Source organism: Neltuma alba, unplaced genomic scaffold (genome assembly GCF_004799145.2).
Source record: "Neltuma alba isolate B1F8T4 unplaced genomic scaffold, ASM479914v2 tig00013470_pilon, whole genome shotgun sequence".
NCBI classification, from domain to species: Eukaryota; Viridiplantae; Streptophyta; class Magnoliopsida; order Fabales; family Fabaceae; genus Neltuma; species Neltuma alba.
This window is the reverse complement of record NW_021637703.1, coordinates 6,871-23,764: the sequence shown is the minus strand read 5'-3', so window position 1 is coordinate 23,764 and position 16,894 is coordinate 6,871. Positions and strand designations below refer to the sequence as shown.

The following is a 16,894-nucleotide window of genomic DNA, read 5'->3' as shown; positions in this document are numbered from 1 at the left end:
AATTGTCCGCTCGGTCTGTCCATCGGTCTGTGGGTGATATGCCGTACTGAACTTCAACTTAGTACCCAAAGCCGCATTCACCGCTTTCCAAAAGTTAGAAGTAAAGCGCGGATCTCGGTCCGAGACTATACTCGACGGAACACCATGAAGCCTGACGATTTCATCCATGTACAACTTGGCCATTCTCTCCAAGGTATAATTGACTTTGTAGGGTAAAAAGTGAGCAGATTTTGTCAATCTGTCCACCACCACCCAAATAGCATCATACCCTTCGGGTGTCCTCGGCAAACCTACAATGAAGTCCATGGAGATGCTGTCCCACTTCCACTGAGGAATTTCTAGTCCTTGCAACAAGCCTCCAGGTCGTTGATGCTCTATCTTGACCTTCTGGCAAGTCAAACACCGAAGTACGAAGTCAGTCACTTCCTTCTTCATGTTGGGCCACCAATACTGTTGCTTTAGGTCATGGTACATCTTGGTTGCTCCGGGGTGGATGGCGTAACGGCTTCGATGAGCCTCCTCTAGGATAGTTCTTTTAATCTCCTCGTCCTGGGGAACACAAATCCGGTTCTTATACTTCAGGATGCCCATATCTCCAAGTTCATAGTCCTGTACTGGGCCATCCTCCAATTCTACCCGAATCTTTGCCAACTGATCATCTTCCCATTGAGCCGCTCGTAAATCCTGATAGAATTCATAATCTCCAAGCACTGCACATAAGGTAGCCTGCTCCGACGGTACAATTGGGATCTCTAACAACTCCTCGAGCAAGAATTGTTCCTTTAAGCTTATACAGAACACATGCACTGCTTTTCTACTCAGAGCATCCGCTACCACATTTGCTTTTCCAGGATGATACTTAATCTCAAAGTCATAGTCCTTCAGGAACTCCATCCAACGACGCTGCCGGTTGTTCAACTCTTTCTGATCCACCAAGTATTTCAAACTTTTATGGTCACTGAAGACTTCGAACTGGGAGCCATACAGATAATGCCTCCAGATCTTTAGTGCAAAAACTACTGCCGCTAGCTCCAAGTCATGGGTTGGGTAGTTTTCTTCATGTGGCCTTAGCTGCCTGGAAGCATATGCCACCACCTTATTGTTCTGCATTAGCACACAACCCAAACCCTTTAGTGACGCATCGGTGTAAAGCACATAAGGTACTCCGGGGATTGGAAGAGTAAGCACTGGAGCTGTAGTCAACTTGGTCTTCAGCTCTTGGAACGCTGATTCACATTTCTCCGTCCAAACAAACGGTTGATCCTTCTTGGTTAACTTGGTCAACGGCATTGCAATCTGAGAAAAGCCTTGGATGAACCTCCGATAGTATCCAGCTAATCCCACAAAACTCCGTACCTCAGTTACCGATCTAGGGACTTCCCACTTAAGTACTGCGTCCACTTTGTTAGGATCCACTGCTACTCCCTGAGCTGACACCACATGACCCAAGAACTTCACTTCTTTTAACCAAAACTCGCACTTTGACAGCTTAGCATACAACTGGTGATCCCTCAATATCCGTAGTGCGATGTGAAGATGCTCTCGATGTTCTTCCTCACTTCTAGAATAAATCAGAATGTCATCGATGAACACTACCACAAATCTGTCCAAATAAGGTCGGAAGATCCGATTCATGTAGTCCATAAAGACAGCTGGAGCATTTGTCAGTCCAAAAGGCATCACCAAAAACTCATAATGTCCATAACGAGTTCGAAAGCTGTTTTCGAAATGTCCTCTGCTCGTACCCTCAACTGATGGTATCCTGATCTCAGATCAATCTTAGAGAAAACTGATGCTCCGACTAATTGGTCCAATAGGTCATCAATTCTAGGCAACGGGTACTTGTTCTTGATTGTGACCTTGTTCAATTGTCGGTAGTCGATACACAACCTCAAGCTACCATCTTTCTTCCTCACAAACAAAACCGGCGATCCCCACGGTGACACACTTGGTCGGATAAGTCCCTTTTCTAGCAATTCTTCTAGTTGCTTTTTCAACTCAACCAATTCTGAAGGAGACATTCTATAGGGAGCCTTGGAGATTGGGGTGGTTCCCGGAACCAACTCGATGGAGAACTCCACTTCTCGCTCTGGAGGTAGTCCTGCAACCTCGTCTGAAAACACTTCGGGTAGTCCCTCACCACAGCTATCTGCTCAATTCCTCCTGCCTCATCCTCACTAATCGAAAAGAAGACAATGAAGGCCTGGCACCCTTTCCTCACCGCCTTCTCTACTTGAGCAGCTGACAACAAAACCGGACCACTTGACAACTCAGCACATAAAGCACCTACCGGAATTGTCACCAACCTCCTTTTACAATCAAGGATTGCTCCATTGGCCATCAACCAATTCATGCCAATAATCACGTCAATACCTTTCAGAGGTAGACAAAACAAATCTATTGTAGAATCTCGATTCTCAAACTGAAGTGCAAGCTCTAGACACGCTCTTCCAGTTACAACAGTGACTCCAGCAGGAGTAGACACTCTTAAGTCATAAGGTAGCTCAACCACAGGCAAGCTCAACTTCTGAGCACAGTCCACAGAAATAAAGGAGTGCGTAGCACCCGAGTCAAACAAAGCAGAAATAACATGTCCCTCAAGTAGAATGTTACCTCGAATCAAGTTCGGAGATGCAGAAGCCTCCTCATTTGTCATCGCATTACACGTCCTGGAACGGTAGAACGACCAGCTGGAGGTGTCGGCTGACTCTCTGGACAGTTCCTGGCAATATGTCCCCACCGGTGGCATCGAAAGCACTCCCAGCATTGCCCCGCATGCCTACCCCCGCATCTGGGGCACGGTCCAGTAACACTCGGGGTGGTCACTGAAGAATCTCGACGGGAGCCCTGTCCCCCGCCAGTCTGATTGTTTGGATTCTGGCGCCTTTGCATAAAGCCCCTCTGAGCATTCACCCTCTGATTCTGCCCTTGATTCCTATTTCTCCCTGAGCTACTCGAGCTCCCAGAGCTGTATTGACTCCTCTTCCCCACTCCTCCTGTAGGACCAGGATAACGGGCTGCTCTAGCTTGATTCTCGGCCCTCCTTGCCTCTACACCTCTCTTGTCCTTCTAGCCGCAACCCGCAGCTTCACACACATCTCCTCAAAGGTCTTGACCTCTAACAAGGCCAACTGCTGTTTCAACTCCGGCCTTGCACGGTTCATCAATTGTTGAGCTAACCAGAGTGAATGATCTTCCGTCTGCCTCGGCACATACTTTGCCAAATCTATAAACCTTGTGATAAATTGGTCCTCATGCATCTCGCCCTGCTTCAGAGAATAGAATAGGAATTGCTTTTCCATTCGCAACTCCTTTGGAAAGAAGTGATCATAAAACATCCGCTTGAAAGTATCCCAGTCCAGCTGAGATATATCAGAGGGTCTCGCACTGTCCCACCAATGTCTTGCTTGCTCTACAAGATAGGTGACCGCCACTTGTACCTTGAGCGGGGAAAGACAAGGAACAGCAGTAAAGATTGTCTCCATCCGCTCAATCCATTTTTCTGCATCTGATGGTTCCAAACTTCCTTTGAACTGGGGAGGATCATGACGATGCACCTCCTCCATACTTTGGTGATCATTCAGCAGCGGAGGGTAAATCACTCCCTCTGAAGTGCCTCCTCCCTGGCTATCAGCTTGATACTCCTCCCTCTGAGGTAAATCTCCAGCTCGATCACCACTCCTAGCCCCTCTTTCTCCTACTCCTCGTGCTTCTATAGTCACCTCATTCTCTCGGTCCTCTTGATTGACCGACTCTTGGTGCTTCCTCGTGAAGTCTTCTTCAAACTTCTCAACCTTTCATCCACCACCGCCGTCATCATCTCCCTCATTTGTCTCAGAAAGCCTCATTCTCTTGAGGCGGTCCATTACCGGTTGGATCTGTTTGACGTGTCCGTACCATCCTTCCTCTCCCCAACTAAGGATGGAAACCCTCATTAGTAAAGAAAGAAAGGAAACACAAAACAAACAGGGAAGGTATGTATGAAGTATGTATATTGCCACTAGGAAAAGAAACAATTTCAAAGAAACAAACCGGCTCTGAATACCAATTTGTAAAAACCCTCTACCTCAAACATTTTAACCCATCACAAAACCTCTACTATGGTAGAAAAGGAAATTTGTTAATACGAGCTACCATAGTAGAAGGAAATTTCATATTTTTAGAAATTGACTTTCAAACTCGGGTCAACCCGATAGACGTTGCATGCAACTAAAATAATCCATTCATATTCACTGGGCCTCCGAGCCTCCGGCCCGGGTAACACATACATCAAAATCAGCCCATCAAAATAGTTTTCCACCAAGTAAAACATATTCCATAAAGCAATAGCAATGGCCTCCGGCCAACCAAAATAGGGAGATACATTCTATTCAGTTTACAACAAGGCCGGGAAATCAAAGATACCAAAAAGCGGTCCTAAATGTGGCAATATAACTACTACTCATACATATACAAATGCTAGAGGCCTAAAGCTAACCCAGCTCAAGCCTCTGCGTCTCTTCCCGAAGGTGCTCGCCTAGAACCTTCTCCTGAAAACATTGTAAACCACGGGGTGAGACAAAGTCCCAGTAACCAACCTTTCCAATACTAGGTACTACTAAATAGGTGCTCGTGAGGTGTCAAGTGGGGCAGTTCACAAATAATACATAATGATAGCCACAACAATTTATGCAAGTGAAATGATGCAATCCCATCAACCAAATCCCTCACTTTGGGGGATTTTCAGGAGCCGAACCCGGCCTATCCCTCACTATGGGGGACGTAAGGAGCCATAAAGGCCTATCCCTCACTCTGGGGGACGTAATGAGCCCGAAGGCCTATCCCTCACTATGGGGGACGTAAAGAGCCAACCATCATGCATTAATGGAGGCCTTACCACGTGGTAGTAACAGACAAAAATCTCACCAAATTCCCAATTAATGCATCATGCTCAAATCATAATCAAAAGTAATAATCATTTCACAATTAACCCCATTCAGTGGCATATCTTTCACAATTCCACAATTTCATTCATCATAAGTCCAAACCCCACAAGACGGTTTTCCATTTTTATATACAACATATAGTTCGAACACAATTACTAATTGGAGCACAAAACACAAATCTACTCACAATACCACAGAAGCAAGTACTAAGGATTGGAAAGTGGTTACCTCTCGCCTGAGCAAGGAATAACAATCAACAAAGTGGCCCCGCGCACCACCAAGACTCACAACCGGTCTACACAAGCACACAAACACACAACCAACATATATTAGCTTTCAAACTAATAATGTGGCCAAAACAACACTTGGGGACACAAAATTCCTATCTCCCATCAAAACTCTACCCAACTCAAGGGGTATAACTATCAACAACACTCCAAAGTCCTCAAAGTCCATTAAAACATCAAGTCTCCTTCCAAGCATCAATTAGAGTTCAAACCTCAAGGACCCACTATAGGAATTCAACCTCCAACATCTCATTTGAGCAATTAAGGTTCCAACAACAAATCTAAACCGATTAAACATCCAATTTAACCCTCCTTAACATAACCCAATTCACAAAACTCAAATCAATCTCTACATTATCATCCTCAATCCCAAATCATCCAATTCCATAAACCCTAACTCCAAAATTCAAGATTCTTTAAATCCAAGGAAACTACACCGATTAAATACTTAAACTAACCCAATGCAATCAATTAAACCCAAAACAATCGGTCAAAAACCTCAGTTCAATCACAACTTAGAAAATCTAGGGTTTCACCAAAAATCCTCAGAAATTTCCAAGAAATTCCAAGAAAGAAAGAAGATTAGAGGTTAAAATCACTTACTTGAGGTAATGGATCCTTAGAAATGCCTTTCTCAAGCCTCCTCCATGAAACCCTAGCAGAGCTTCTCTCTCCTCCTTCAGATTTTCCAATTTTCGCACATCTGAACCCTCCAGCGATTATATAGAATCGCGACCTTTCGCCGCGGCGAACTCCATCTTCGCCGCGGCGAACTAATCCCGAGAGGGATTACTCGCCTGAAAAAACCGACTTCGCCGCGGCGAACTCCAAACTTCGCCGCGGCGAAAGCTTCCTGAGAGGAAACTCTCACTCGCCCAGAAGAACTTCGCCGCGGCGTGCCCTTACCTTCGCCGCGGCGAAACCTTCCCGAAAGGGAAGCCTCGCTCACCAAAACAACTTCGCCGCGGCGTCCCCAAGACTTCGCCGCGGCCAAACCTTCCCGAGAAGACACTCCCCTCTGAAACCCCCGGTTCGCCGCGGCGAACATACCCTGAGAGGGGTACGTTCACCTATTCCTCCAACCAACCTCAAATCCAACCTAAACACCAAGATCAAGATTAAATCACTAATCTATCCTCAAAATCAACCCAAAAGAGGCTATTAAACCCGATAAAAACTTAGGATGTTACAATTATCATTCATTTCTCAGATTCAATATACTCCTTCAGTTCTTAATATAAGACCCATTTAACTAATTTGATTAGATTAAGAAAATTAGGTAAGTTAGTTAATTATAAGAAATGTGACCCATTTTTCCTAAAATATCATAATCATCTTTCTTAATACCCTCTCTTTTTCTTCTACTTGATTATAGTCGAGGGAATATCCATAGGGGTAATTTAGAGAAAATTAATAAATATGAGAAATGGGTCTTATATTTAAGACCAAAACCATCTCAACAATTGGGTCATATATTAAGGACCGGAGAAGCAATATCCAGGACTCATATTAATTAACTTAAACATGAAATAAAAATAAAAGTTAATTTAATGAATAAAAGGAGTACGTCTGATAAAAGAATGTGTCCATAAAAGCATAATAATATGGAAAGAGAGTATAGTAGAAGTGGATGACATAGAATTGTAATTGTAATTAATGTATAAAATTTGTATGAAGCTATACTATATTTATAAATCATAATATAATTTATGAATGGTACAATTAATTTTAAAATCCATGCAGCTTGCATTGCATGATTCTCTTGTACTTAATACAAAATATAATTTCACCTTCTATATAAACAAAGGGAAAATATTAACATTGGCAAAAGAAAAGGGGAAAATATTAAACTCCCATTTTGGCTCTAACTGAGGTTATGCAAATTCAGTGAACGACATGATTTCCATTTCAAAGTTGTTTTTCCGGTTTTCCCCCAAATTTTACTTGTTTGATTTTTAAATATTTGGAAAAAAAATTTCCAACCTTTAGTTACTGGAAATATGACTAATGACGATGGCCCCCATCACTAGAAATTTGCGGTGATGACACCGCCACTGTTTTTTGTAAATGTGAAAATAAGTCAAGTTAGACTTTATTCTTTACAGGCAGTTTGGTGACAAGCTGGCCTGTCATATGCTTTTTCTTTTTTTTAAATCTAAGCCTGACTTGATTTGAACTTGTTAAAAAAATTTGTAATTTTAAAATTTTTAAAATATACATTTTTGACCAACACATGGTTAAAAATACATGAACTAATACAAAAGAAAAATATACATATAATAATAATTTTGTAATATTGTTTTTAATTTAAAATTTAATGTCATAAGTATTATTTTAAAGGGAAAAAGACAGAAAAATGTTAACTTAACTTCAGAATAACCAGAACGTCCACTGAATTTGCAAAATGCCATTTAGGTCACATGAGACCAAATTGGTATTATCATGTCAAATAAAAAGACCAAATTGCCCTTCCTTTTAAATATTGTTTTTAAACTATCACAGCCCCACTAGCCAACCAGTTGTCGAAGCTCCGGCAATGGCAGTCGTCGGAGCTCTGGTGACCGACCGACAATTGGTCACCGGAGCTCCGTCGGTCAGAATTTTTTTTTTTGAAAATTTTTACAACTTTAGTATAATGGTTAACAACTTTTGTGGCGCTATTAAAAACTTCAGTATAATAGTTAACAATAGGTTTTCTAGAAAATTCAACAAGCTCTGGCGGCCAGAAATAAACTTTTTGAAAATTTTTAAAACTTCAGTATAACAGTTAACAACTTTTGTAATGCTATTAACAACTTCAGTATAGCAATTAATAACAAGTTTTTGGAAAAATTCAATAATTGGACGCCAGAGCTCCAGTGGCCGGAAACAATTTTCTTAAAAATTTTCACAATTTCAGTATAACGGTTAACAATTTTTGTAATGCTATTAACAACTTCAGTATAGCAGTTAACAACAGGTTTTCTGGGAAATTCAATAAGTTCCGGTGGCCAGAAATAATTTTTTTGAAAATTTTTACAACTTCAATATAACGGTCAACAACTTTTGTACTTTAGTATAGCGGTTAACAATAGGTTTTTTGAGAAATTCAGCAATTGGTCTCCAGAGCTCCGGCATTTTTTTGAAAATTTTTATAATTTCAGTATAACAGTTAACAACTTTTGTAATGCTATTAACAACTTCAGTATAGCGGTTAACGACAGGTTTTTGGAGAAATTCAACAATTGGTTGCCGGACCTTCGAAGGCCGAAAACAATTTTTTTGAAAATTTTTACAATTTCAGTATAGCGGTTAACAACTTTTGTAACTCTATTAACAACTTTAGTATAGCGGTTAACAACAAGTTTTTGGGAAAATTCAACAATTGGTCGTCGGAGCTCCGGTGGCCAGAAACAATTTTTTTGAAAATTTTTACAACTTCAGTATAACGGTTAACAACTTTTGTAACACTATTAATAACTTCAATATAGCGGTTAACAACAGGTTTTTCGAAAAATTCAACAATTGGTTGCCAGAGCTCCGGTGACTGGAAACAATTTTTTTTGAAAATTTTTATAACTTCAGTATAATAGTTAACAATTTTTGTAATGTTATTGACAACTTCAATATAGTAGTTAACAATAAGTTTTTCAAAAAATTTAAAAAGTAGTATTTTTACAATTTCAATAATGTCGTTAACAAGTTCTGTAACTCTATCAACAACTTTAGTATAGCGTTTAACAACAGGTTTTCTTAAAAATTCGAAAACAAATGATATTTTTATAACTTTAACAACTACTTTTTTTGAAAATTTTTACAACTTCAGTATAATGGTCAACAACTTTTGTATCTCTATTAACAACTTTGACATAACAGTTAACAACAAGTTTTTGAGTTTGTTAACGGCATTACTGAAGTTGTAAAAATGTTATTTTTTGAATTTTTCGAAAAATCTGTTGTTAACTGCTATACTGAAATTGTTAATAACATTATAAAAGTTGTTAACTGTTATACTGAAGTTGTAAACATTTTCAAAAAAATTATTTCCACCCACCGGAACTTGTTGAATTTTCCAGAAAACCTGTTTTTAACTGCTATACTGAAGTTGTTAATAGCATTACAAAAGTTGTTAACCGTTATACCGAAGTTGTAAAAATTTTCAAGAAAATTGTTTCTGACCTCCGGAGCTCCAGCATCCAATTATTGAATTTTCCCAAAAACCTATTGTTAACCGCTATACTGAAGTTGTTAGTAGCATTACAAAAGTTGTTAACTGTTATACTGAAGTGTTCAAATTTTCAAAAAAATTATTTCCAACTGCCGGAGCTTGTTGAATTTTCCAGAAAACCTGTTGTTAATTGTTATACTGAAATTATTAATAGCGTCATAAAAATTGTTAACCGTTATACTGAAGCTGTAAAAAATTTTTAAAAAAAATTTCTAACTGACGGAGCTCCGGTGACCAATTATCGGCCGGTCACCGGAGCTTCGGTGACTGCCGTTGCTGGAGCTCCGGTGACTGGCCGACCAATGGGGCTGTAATACTTTAAAAACAATATTTAAAAGGAAGGGCAATTTGGTCTTTTCATTTGACATGATAATGCCAATTTGGTCTCATGTGACCAAAATGGCATTTTGCAAATTCAGCGCATGTTCTGGTCATTCTGAAGTTAAGTTAGCAGTTTTCTGTCTTTTTCCCTATTTTAAATCTTAATTTTAATTAATTTTATTCAAAAAAAGTCATAATTATAAGTTAAAATTTGAAATAAGACTATATATAAATATAAAATTAAAATTAAATTAAGACACGTAAATAGGTTAGGCTAAACCTAATAGGCTTAATAAGTTTCTTAAGAAAAATTAGGCCTTACCTATTAAGCTAAACAAGTTTTCAAAAAGATCTGTGCCTATTTCTATTTTGAAACAGATTAAGCCAAGTCAGGCCAAATGTAGGCCAGGTCATAAGCGCTGACAGATTGCTAGCCTATTTTCACTCCTGGTGGCTTGCCACAAGGACAATGATAGCATGCAAGAAAGAGGGCATTTTCTTTGTTTTTCTTCCAAAACTGCTTTTGGCCATTTTGGTCATGACACTTTTTGTTTTGCTTTGTTTTTTTTTTTTGGTTCAATAAAGAACCTTGATCCTACAAAAATCAGCTTTTGAAAAAAAGATTAAGGGTGAGACACGAAAATACCTCAAAATTTGTAAATCTCAGTTCATGATTTCAAAATGGTTTAATCACTATGAAAAACGAAAGAAGTAAAATGATAACAACACTTTTAATGAGTAACAATTTAAACTTACTAAATGACAATAGCAACTAACTGGCTACAATTGATTCTACAAAAATTTCTTGATCGATGTCAATAACACTTTTAACAAATCAGGACTTTAATTTCTCATATAAAAAAAAATAACTAAAGCAATAACAACTACCAAATAGAGGTTGAATCTAACAAAAAGTGTTAATTTCTTATAACGTAGCGAACAAAGGTTTGAAACCCTTTAGGAGAGATGTCGACTCAGTCACCAAAAAAATAATAATAATAATAACAACAACTAATTTCAATGAGAGTGATTTGGTTATTTCACCCAAAAAAATTTTTTTTATTATAATTCCAAAATTTTCCTTCAAGTCATTTTAAAGAACCATTTTAAGATTCCTATATTTCGATGGTCGTCCTATGTCTTTCTCTCAAAATTGGTCTCTAAACTGAAATCCTCCCTCTTCTTCTTAATCCCTAAACAATGTGATGCATGCCCTACCCATCATCAACAATATATCTTTACATATGTAGATCACTATCTATGCTAATCAATTACAATATAAATCTAATCCATAATTAGCCCTAACTTTTTTATGTTGTTATCTGATTATGTCAAATTCAAGCACTGTTGGGCATATTTAACCCTATTTATTAATCATCACAATTCAACTCACCTAAAACTTTGAGCAATGTTTAGGGAGGAAAAAAGAACTCTGGGCAGTGCACCAAATCATATATACTTAGAAAATTATTGATAAAATTTATTTCATCTTTTTAACTACTTTTTTTTAAATTTTACTTATATATAAAATAAACTTGAATGGTACATAGTACTAAATAATAATTCAAGATTTATATTATTATTCATATTTATAAGGAGAAATTGCAAAAAAAGACCTTGGAATTGCAAAAACGCAGATAGGGATCCTTGATAACTTCACTTTGGGTTTTGACAACTCCAGGGCATATTATTCTTGTCAAAACTTAAAATGAAGTTGTCAAAAGTCCCTATCTGTATTTTTGTAATTCTAAGGTCTCTTTTTACAATTTTTCCTATTTATAAATTAGAAAGAATAAAGATGAGGATCCATTATGATTTCAGGTGAACGAAGAATATCTGAAATGAGATCGTGCAAGTGATGTACCTTCCCTTTACAGGGTTTGACACGTGTCTCCTATTAATGCCTTTTAAGGCTGTTCCACTAAAAACATTCCCTCTCTCTTCTCTCTCTCCTCGCCTCACCCAACTGCTATAAAATAGTGCCCTTCTCTGCTTCCCTGATCAATTCCTTCTATTTTGCTCACCACAGCACTGAGCTTGCTGTTATCAATGGAGTCTCTCAAGAATCAGATGCTTCCTGTCTCTCATAAACCCTCTCGTATGACCACCAGAGGACTCTACGCTGCTCTCTCTTACATGGCCTCTGCCGGTTGGTTTCTTCTCTTCCTCCTCCTCCGCCACCACGACCACCACCATCTTCTTTTTCACCTTTTTCGTCGCCGTCGTTTTGCTCTTCCTTGGCTTTTTCTTTTTGTTTCGAGTTATCTCTTGTCATTGTCTTATCATTTACGCTGTGAGCTTGAGCTTGTGCTGTTTGTTGGGTTTAATTGTGTGCTTTGGTTTAATACTCCTTCCTGTTTGTTTCCTTCTTGAAATTGGTTTATAATGTGGGTATTTGATTTTTCGCGCGGCGGGAAATGAATACGATTGGGGAATTCGAATTCAAGATATTTCTGCTTTGGTTTCAGTACTGATGATAAATTGAGAATTATTATTAATTATGCGTGTGATTTGTTCTACTCTAAAGAAACTGAAAAGGGAAGAGAATTGTCTGCGAGGAGGTAGCTTTAGTTTATTCAGAGAAAACCCATTAATTTCGACTGTGATAGGCTTGCTTGTTATGTTCAATGTTTTCTTAATGCATGGGTTTGCACAGAGTAGTGTGAAGTTTTAAGTTACTTTAAAATCAAAATATAATGTGAAAACATTGAGAATTTCGATAAATGAGTAGCTTTAAGGAGGCCACTTTTGCCACTTATGATTACAATAAACAGTGTCCAGGTTGTCTGCTTTAATCGTCTGAGTACCAAAGTCAGTATCCCACCCGTATAGTTATAGGTGGTCCACTAACTGCAAGTGTCGACTTCACGAATTCAAAACATGGGCACCATCAACTATACTGAAAAGTGGTTCAATTGGAGAGTTCTCAATCAGAACCTACCTCAATTATGATTTTCATGGTTGTCGTCTTCTTGAGGTTATATCTAAGGGATACCTACAATTCTGCTTTGCCTCATGGTTGAATCCTGACCCTATAGGATTTTATATCACATTCTCTGCTGTATATAGCTTGGACCACTAAATAGTGGTTCCCATTCGATCATAAAGTCAACAAAGTAAAAAAAGAAATGAAGAAGGACGTGCTTGTAATTCCCTTTTCAAGCATGCAATAAACATGTAAAGAACAAGGGGTGATTTAAATTATATGGCAGCCGAGATTCTTAAAAATCATCATAGTCAGGACATATCTGTTTCTTGTTCTATACTCTATATATTCAATTTCCATTCACCATGGTCAGGATACATGTTGCCGTATTCTTGAGATTGAAACTACAAGTAACCCTAACAAGTTCATTTTCCATGATAAGACTATAAGATCTTAAATTATTGGATTAAATGCCAGGTTTTAATGAGGAAAAGTTACTTGCCTTTTCTGGTCACTTACTTCCATTAAACTCTGCACTGATGGTCTTCACTCCACAGTGTTGTATCTTTCTTTCTGGGGTCATTGGCTATTTTATATGATGCAATACTCGAAAACTATTTGTCATTATTTTTTTTAATTTTGCTCTGTGTGAATTTTTTGTCTATAGTTTAAAATATTTCAATGGATGAGTAAGCATTGTAGACACATGCTCATTACATCTATTCTCATGATGAAATCTGTTGATTATGCAGTTCTGTTGGTCATGTTCAACAAAGCGGCCCTCTCTTCTTACAGTTTTCCAAGTGCCACTGTCATCACGCTTTTGCAGGTACATTTTTCGAAGATGGTTTGGGGTTCAATTTTGTTCGATTGCTTCTCTAATTGCCATTCCGTAGCTCTTAACTTATCATTTTGGATTTTATTGTGATTAAATTCTATCCATCTGCTAGTATCATTCTCTCTGCCTTCCTTCTTGTCTCTGACTATTATAATTATTTATTGTCAATGATTCATTTTCCTCTCATTGACACTGAATTTGTGTCTTGTGTTTGCTTCAGTTGGTTTGCTCATGTTTGATTCTCTATGTGATGAGATACTGGAAGTTAATTTCTTTCACAGAAAGTGAGCTACAGAGCAGTTCTAACAACCCAGCAACTATTGTGTCCTTAAAGACATTAGCTCAAACACTTCCTCTTGGGCTGACATATTTGCTATACATGGTTAGCATTTATAACGTTTTCAGATGTTCTTGGATGACAGGAAAAAATAACCAATTTCTCTAACCTTATCTCCCTTTATTTTGAAAGATAGTGACCATGGAATCTGTGCGTGGCATAAATGTTCCAATGTACACCACGCTGAGGCGAACTACTGTGGCCTTTACAATGATTGTGGAGTATTTTCTTACTGGCCAGACACATTCACGTTTTGTTATTTGCAGGTATAGCGAGCACATTCCGTTTCATTTAATATTCGTACATGAACCGATGATGATTATTACAGAATGAGAAGATTGTAATTTGCATGGTCCTTTTGATTTATTTATGCTTCCATTTGTGAAGTTTGAGTTTCTTAATGAACATGCTACAGTATAGGATCACACTACAAATACACACAACCAACCAATGAATAATTCAGAGCTAGAAATTGTTATAAGCAGAGCTTTATATGGCCATAACTTATCATGGAATGAAATTAATTACAATAAGGGTTGTCAATGGTTGGAGTCATGGGTTTATTATTTTAAAAACATTCCACAAGCATGATGGAATCTTCAGAACCTTTTTATGTTGGTTTTTTGAATTATTACACATGAGAAAGCCATAATATCATTACCTACTCATCTTTTATATCTTTATGATAGATTTTTTCTTATTATGCCTCAGTAGGTGGTCTCTAGCAAACATCTGTCAAATTTTAATAATGTAAATTTGCAAATGAAGCTTTTTTGGTATAACCAACTCGCTGCTTGACAAATCCAAATAATTTACCAGTGTAGGGGTAATTATAGCCGGTGCATTCATCGCTGGAGCTCGGGACTTGGCATTTGATGCTTATTCCTATTCAATTGTTTTCCTAGCAAACATATGTACAGCAGTATACCTTTCTTCTATTGCTCGTATTGGTAAGAGGTTCAATTTTTCTGTTTCTCTGGCCCATTAATTGGTTGAATCTAAGTACTAAACTACCATGTATTAACCACTTTTATAGGTAAATCCAGTGGCCTTAATACCTTCGGTCTTATGTGGTGTAATGGTAAGATTAAGTGTCTTCTTTCTTTGATATGATAAGATTATGTCTCTTCAGGTTTGTTGAAACTTTGATTTCATCACTTGTCTCAAGTCGTTATTTTATTTTAGGCATAATTTGTGGACCAATCTTATTGATCTGGTCATCAATCAGAGGAGATTTAACAAAAACATTGAACTTCCCTTATTTTTATGACCATGGATTTCAGGTACTTCTTGTATCTTGCGCCTAAATTTCATGGCTAGTTAGCAGCATTCATTAATTACATATTTGACACTGTCATTATGAGCATTTATTAACAATATCTATAAGTTTTTAGGTAGCATACAAATTTGGCTGGAAATGTGTGGTGCATCCTTCTATGTAGTTTTCTGCTAACCTTTCATTGATAGTTGACCCTTTTATCCCTGAACAAATACACATATCATATTTGACCATTTCAGTAATGCAGAAGTGAAGCAGACTACGTAGAATTCTTTTCTAATTCTGAATAAGTGAATATAAGAGCTTTCTTATGGATGGAACTTTCTTTATTTCATGATCATTCCATCTAAAACCCCTCTAATAACTTTTCTCATAAAATCACCTCATGAGATTGAGAAAAAACTATCTGCTTTATATATGATATTCAGAAGCTTATCTTATACCATAATGTGTTTTCTGATATTTGGTTCTTACATGTTGAGATCAGCAAATATATGTCTGTGAAAGCACTTCCTGTTATTCATATATCCGCTAATTGATAGTTATGAGAAAGAGTTTAATTTGTTTTTTTTTTTTTAATTTGGATTTTTTTTCTTTCTTTTGCAGGCTGTGATGCTTCTTTCTTGTTTATTGGCTTTCTTAATAAACTACTTTGTATTTTTAAATACAACTCTCAATTCAGCACTTACTCAGACAATTTGTGGCAATTTGAAGGTCAGTATAATGCCTTTCTCTTTTTTATCCGCCAAGTTTATAATCTATATAAATATAACATAAAAACTTTAACAAACCACGCTCTTTTTAAGCTATAAGTGGTACGACTCATTTTTCAAACCTATAGAATCACCATATCCTCACTAGTTTCTTTAGATATTTTGAGTTGTGATAGTTTCTTTGGCATTTTATCTGGTTCTCTATCTGTGTACCCTTTTGTCTCTAGTTCTGCTGTTTGCAATCAATTTTATAGATGTAGAGAATCCGGATTGCTATAATATTGATATACAAACCATTATAGTTCATGACATGTAGCATCAATTTTGTTCTCTATTGTTTAGCTGGCCTCAGCACTTGGTATCAATAAGCTTTGGCCTCTCTTAATTTTACTTGAAGATTGAAAGGCTCTTGTTTAAAATCAAGCCAAAGCTGAATTAATTCCCCAATATTTTTTTTTTAAAAAAAAAACCTCTTGTGAATAAGTACTTCTAATCTAATATTGGATCGAAATTACTAGCCTTTAGTTTGTAATCTAAATTCTCTGAATGCATAAATGTGAATACATGAGAACCCCCCCCCCCCAAAAAAAAACACACGCACACACAGATGGAAGATGATAGATTCGTGTGTATGAAGTATACTACATGCAACACCTTAACTCATTTTGTTTATCAAATTTATAATTTTTTTCCAACCTCTCTTCATAGATTCTCATGTTAAAGGATTTTTTCACGAGGGGAATAATTTTCAGTATAAATAACCAGCACATAATTTATGTATTTTTTTTTCAATTTATGGGCACAATTTTACATTAGCGTAAAAGGGATGGTGGGTTTCCTTGTATATATAACTGTTTCCTGATTATAATTTTTAGGATCTTTTACAATTGGGTTTGGCTGGCTCATATTTGGAGGACTTCCATTTGATTTGGTAAACATGAGAATTATTTGATATTGCTTCTTTTTAATTATTATCGTTTATTTATTATTAATACCATCATTATCGTTTATTTATTAATTTTTTCCTTGTGTTTTTGCAGTTAAATGTTGTTGGCCAATCA

The 16,894-nt window shown here is 37.2% G+C and overlaps 2 protein-coding genes across 2 annotated transcripts; one reads left to right on the top strand and one right to left on the bottom strand.

Annotated features, from left to right (window-relative positions):
* Positions 1-1,993: 1,993 nt before the first annotated feature.
* On the bottom strand, positions 1,994-2,767 carry LOC114737607 (uncharacterized). The gene has a single exon (XM_028925560.1). It carries the CDS (start codon positions 2,765-2,767, stop codon positions 1,994-1,996), a length of 774 nt encoding a protein of 257 aa, XP_028781393.1.
* A 9,006-nt stretch (positions 2,768-11,773) lies between these two features.
* Positions 11,774-16,235, top strand: LOC114737622 (UDP-N-acetylglucosamine transporter UGNT1-like). The gene is made up of 9 exons (XM_028925575.1): positions 11,774-11,889; positions 13,419-13,495; positions 13,725-13,886; positions 13,974-14,107; positions 14,661-14,791; positions 14,878-14,922; positions 15,027-15,124; positions 15,727-15,834; positions 16,176-16,235. The coding sequence occupies exons 1-9, from the start codon at positions 11,790-11,792 to the stop codon at positions 16,233-16,235; spliced, it is 915 nt and encodes a 304-aa protein (XP_028781408.1). The 5' UTR covers positions 11,774-11,789.
* The last annotated feature ends 659 nt before the right edge of the window (positions 16,236-16,894 follow it).

What these genes read in the sequence shown, in the direction of transcription:
- LOC114737622 (XM_028925575.1), top strand. Translation starts at nt 11,790, where the DNA reads ATGGAGTCTCTCAAGAATCAGATGCTTCCTGTCTCTCATAAACCCTCT. An exon ending in TTCTTCTATTGCTCGTATTG is followed by an intron (nt 14,792 to 14,877) that starts GTAAGAGGTTCA and finishes CCACTTTTATAG; the next exon opens with GTAAATCCAGTGGCCTTAAT. An exon ending in CAATTTGTGGCAATTTGAAG is followed by an intron (nt 15,835 to 16,175) that starts GTCAGTATAATG and finishes TCTATTGTTTAG; the next exon opens with CTGGCCTCAGCACTTGGTAT.
- LOC114737607 (XM_028925560.1), bottom strand. Translation starts at nt 2,767, where the DNA reads ATGCTGGGAGTGCTTTCGATGCCACCGGTGGGGACATATTGCCAGGAA.